Here is a 2,118-nt window from a genome sequence, read left to right as displayed (position 1 = left end):
ACAGCAAACTGACACTAACCTTCATCTGTTTCTGAGGTGATGTTTCTTCATTCCCAGACATATTTTCACAGAAGATGAGAAATGGGAATGATGGACACCACTTGCATTATGGCGACACTCAGGCACATTGATCAAACAATGCCAAGGCAAAGAGACAGTAACACACACACACACACACACACACGATCAGCTTGTTTCAGTTTCTGTATTCTGAAACCTTCCTCAGCTTTGGTTGGCCTCTGGCTGGAGCAGAGGTACCCAAGGCACCATGCTGTGGGATTGAACCCAGAGCCATGTAGTTGGGAAGCAAACTTCTTACTGCTCTGCCACACACCTGCTGTGTATGAAATATTAAAATGAATATCCACACACACACACACACACACACATTTTATCTAGTTTCAATCAGACTGTGGCCATACTGGGGCACAACCTTGAAGGATTTTAGTTGAATGAATCAACTCCATTACATTTTGTTCTTTGAATCTAGTACTTATTCTATTGATCCTTTTTTGGTGAACCGCTATGTTGTGGAGATGTAAACACGCCAACACTGGTTGTCAAGCATTGCTGAGGGAAAACACATGTGTACGTGTGCGTATACACGCACACGCATGGGCTTCTTTCAGTTTCCCTGTACCAAATCCACTCACAAGACTTTGGTTGGCTTGAGGCTATCGTGGAAGACACTTTCCCTAAGTGCTACGCAGTGGGACTGAACCCGGGACCATGTGGTGTTGTTTGGCTACTGAAGGTCTTGTCACAAATTTTATCTTTGTTTTTCAAGTGACGGATTACTTATTTCACATCTTTGAAGGTGATGAGAAGCACCAGCTGCATTTCTGCTTGCAGCTTGGGATTTTCAAAGAGGTGTAAACATTGACACACAGGCATGAGCATACTCCTGCAAATACAGATACACTTATACAACTAGACCTAGCACCCATGCCAGTGGAATGTGAGAAACAGCTTTCAAGTATTGGGCCCCATGGAGGCAATGCGGATAATGCTGGTGTTGCATAATTAGTGCCACTGGCTCGTAAAAAGCTCCTTTTGAGTGTTGGGTCTCACTGAAGCAATGTGGCTGATGCCAGTGCCGCGTAAAGGGCACCTGTGCTGGTGGCATGTAAAAAGCTCCTTGCAAGCATTGGGCCCCATGGAGGCAATGTGGATAATGCTGGTGTTGCATAACTAGTGCCACTGGCTCGTAGAAAGCTCCTTTTGAGTGTTGGGTCTCACTGAAGCAATGTGGCTGATGCCAGTGCCGCGTAAAGGGCACCTGTGCTGGTGGCATGTAAAAAGCTCCTTGCAAGCATTGGGCCCCATGGAGGCAATGTGGATAATGCTGGTGTTGCATAACTAGTGCCACTGGCTCGTAGAAAGCTCCTTTGGAGTGTTGGGCCTTGCTGAGGCAATGTGGCTGATGCCAGTGTCACACAACTAACACCTGTACTGGTGGCATGTAAAAAGCACCATTTGAGCATTGGGCAATGACAGAGCCAATAGCAAATGAGAAAGACCTTTGGCAATATGCTGTGCTTGAGCAGAAGACCCATCAAGCCAAGTGAAATCGTAATTGTGGCAGACGCTGGTGTCACAACTGGCACTAGTGATGCCAAAATTTAAACCAGTTTTGTCTAACTTGCTCTTTACAAAAATTCCAGAGTAGTTCAGGAACACTAATGGTAATTTGCTTTCCGTATGATTCCAGCTTGGAGCACAAATTTCCTGATTCTCATGGCTGTAGTAAGGTTTGTTATTATTTCATTTATATCAATTTTCAATATTGTCATGTTATTGTTGTGTTGTGTTTAATTAAGCAGCAACATCATCCGTACTTTTCTCCATGCTAACATGGTTACATGGCTTGTCAGGAGGATCTGACTGGTCTGAAGGACTGTGTCTAGCTCCAGCGTCTGCGTGATTTGTAATACTGGATGCTTGGTGAGGAGGGTGATTGTTGGACACCCTGCGGAACGAAAAATAGGACCTGTCAAAGGGCGGAAGAACTACTGTGGAGTCAATGGCCAATTCAACAAGTACCTTGTCGCGGTGAAGTGCCTGTGTGCTCCATTGACCTGGAGAGCAATGCTGGAGGGAGAGAAATCTTCAGGCAGG

At 45.4% G+C, this 2,118-nt stretch overlaps 1 protein-coding gene across 4 annotated transcripts in view; it reads left to right on the top strand.

The window, feature by feature from the left end:
* LOC106875580 (AN1-type zinc finger protein 1) overlaps positions 1-2,118 on the top strand; it is a 16,919-nt gene that overhangs the window by 3,383 nt on the left and 11,418 nt on the right. For all 4 annotated transcript variants that reach the window (XM_014923793.2, XM_014923794.2, XM_014923790.2 and 1 more), the window contains exon 4: positions 1,712-1,751. In XM_014923793.2, the coding sequence (XP_014779279.2) occupies positions 1,712-1,751 (40 nt within the window). The remainder of the gene's footprint in view (positions 1-1,711; positions 1,752-2,118) is intronic.

This window comes from Octopus bimaculoides, chromosome 20 (assembly GCF_001194135.2).
Source record: "Octopus bimaculoides isolate UCB-OBI-ISO-001 chromosome 20, ASM119413v2, whole genome shotgun sequence".
NCBI classification, from domain to species: domain Eukaryota; kingdom Metazoa; phylum Mollusca; class Cephalopoda; order Octopoda; family Octopodidae; genus Octopus; species Octopus bimaculoides.
This window is presented reverse-complemented; position numbering and strand designations above follow the sequence as displayed.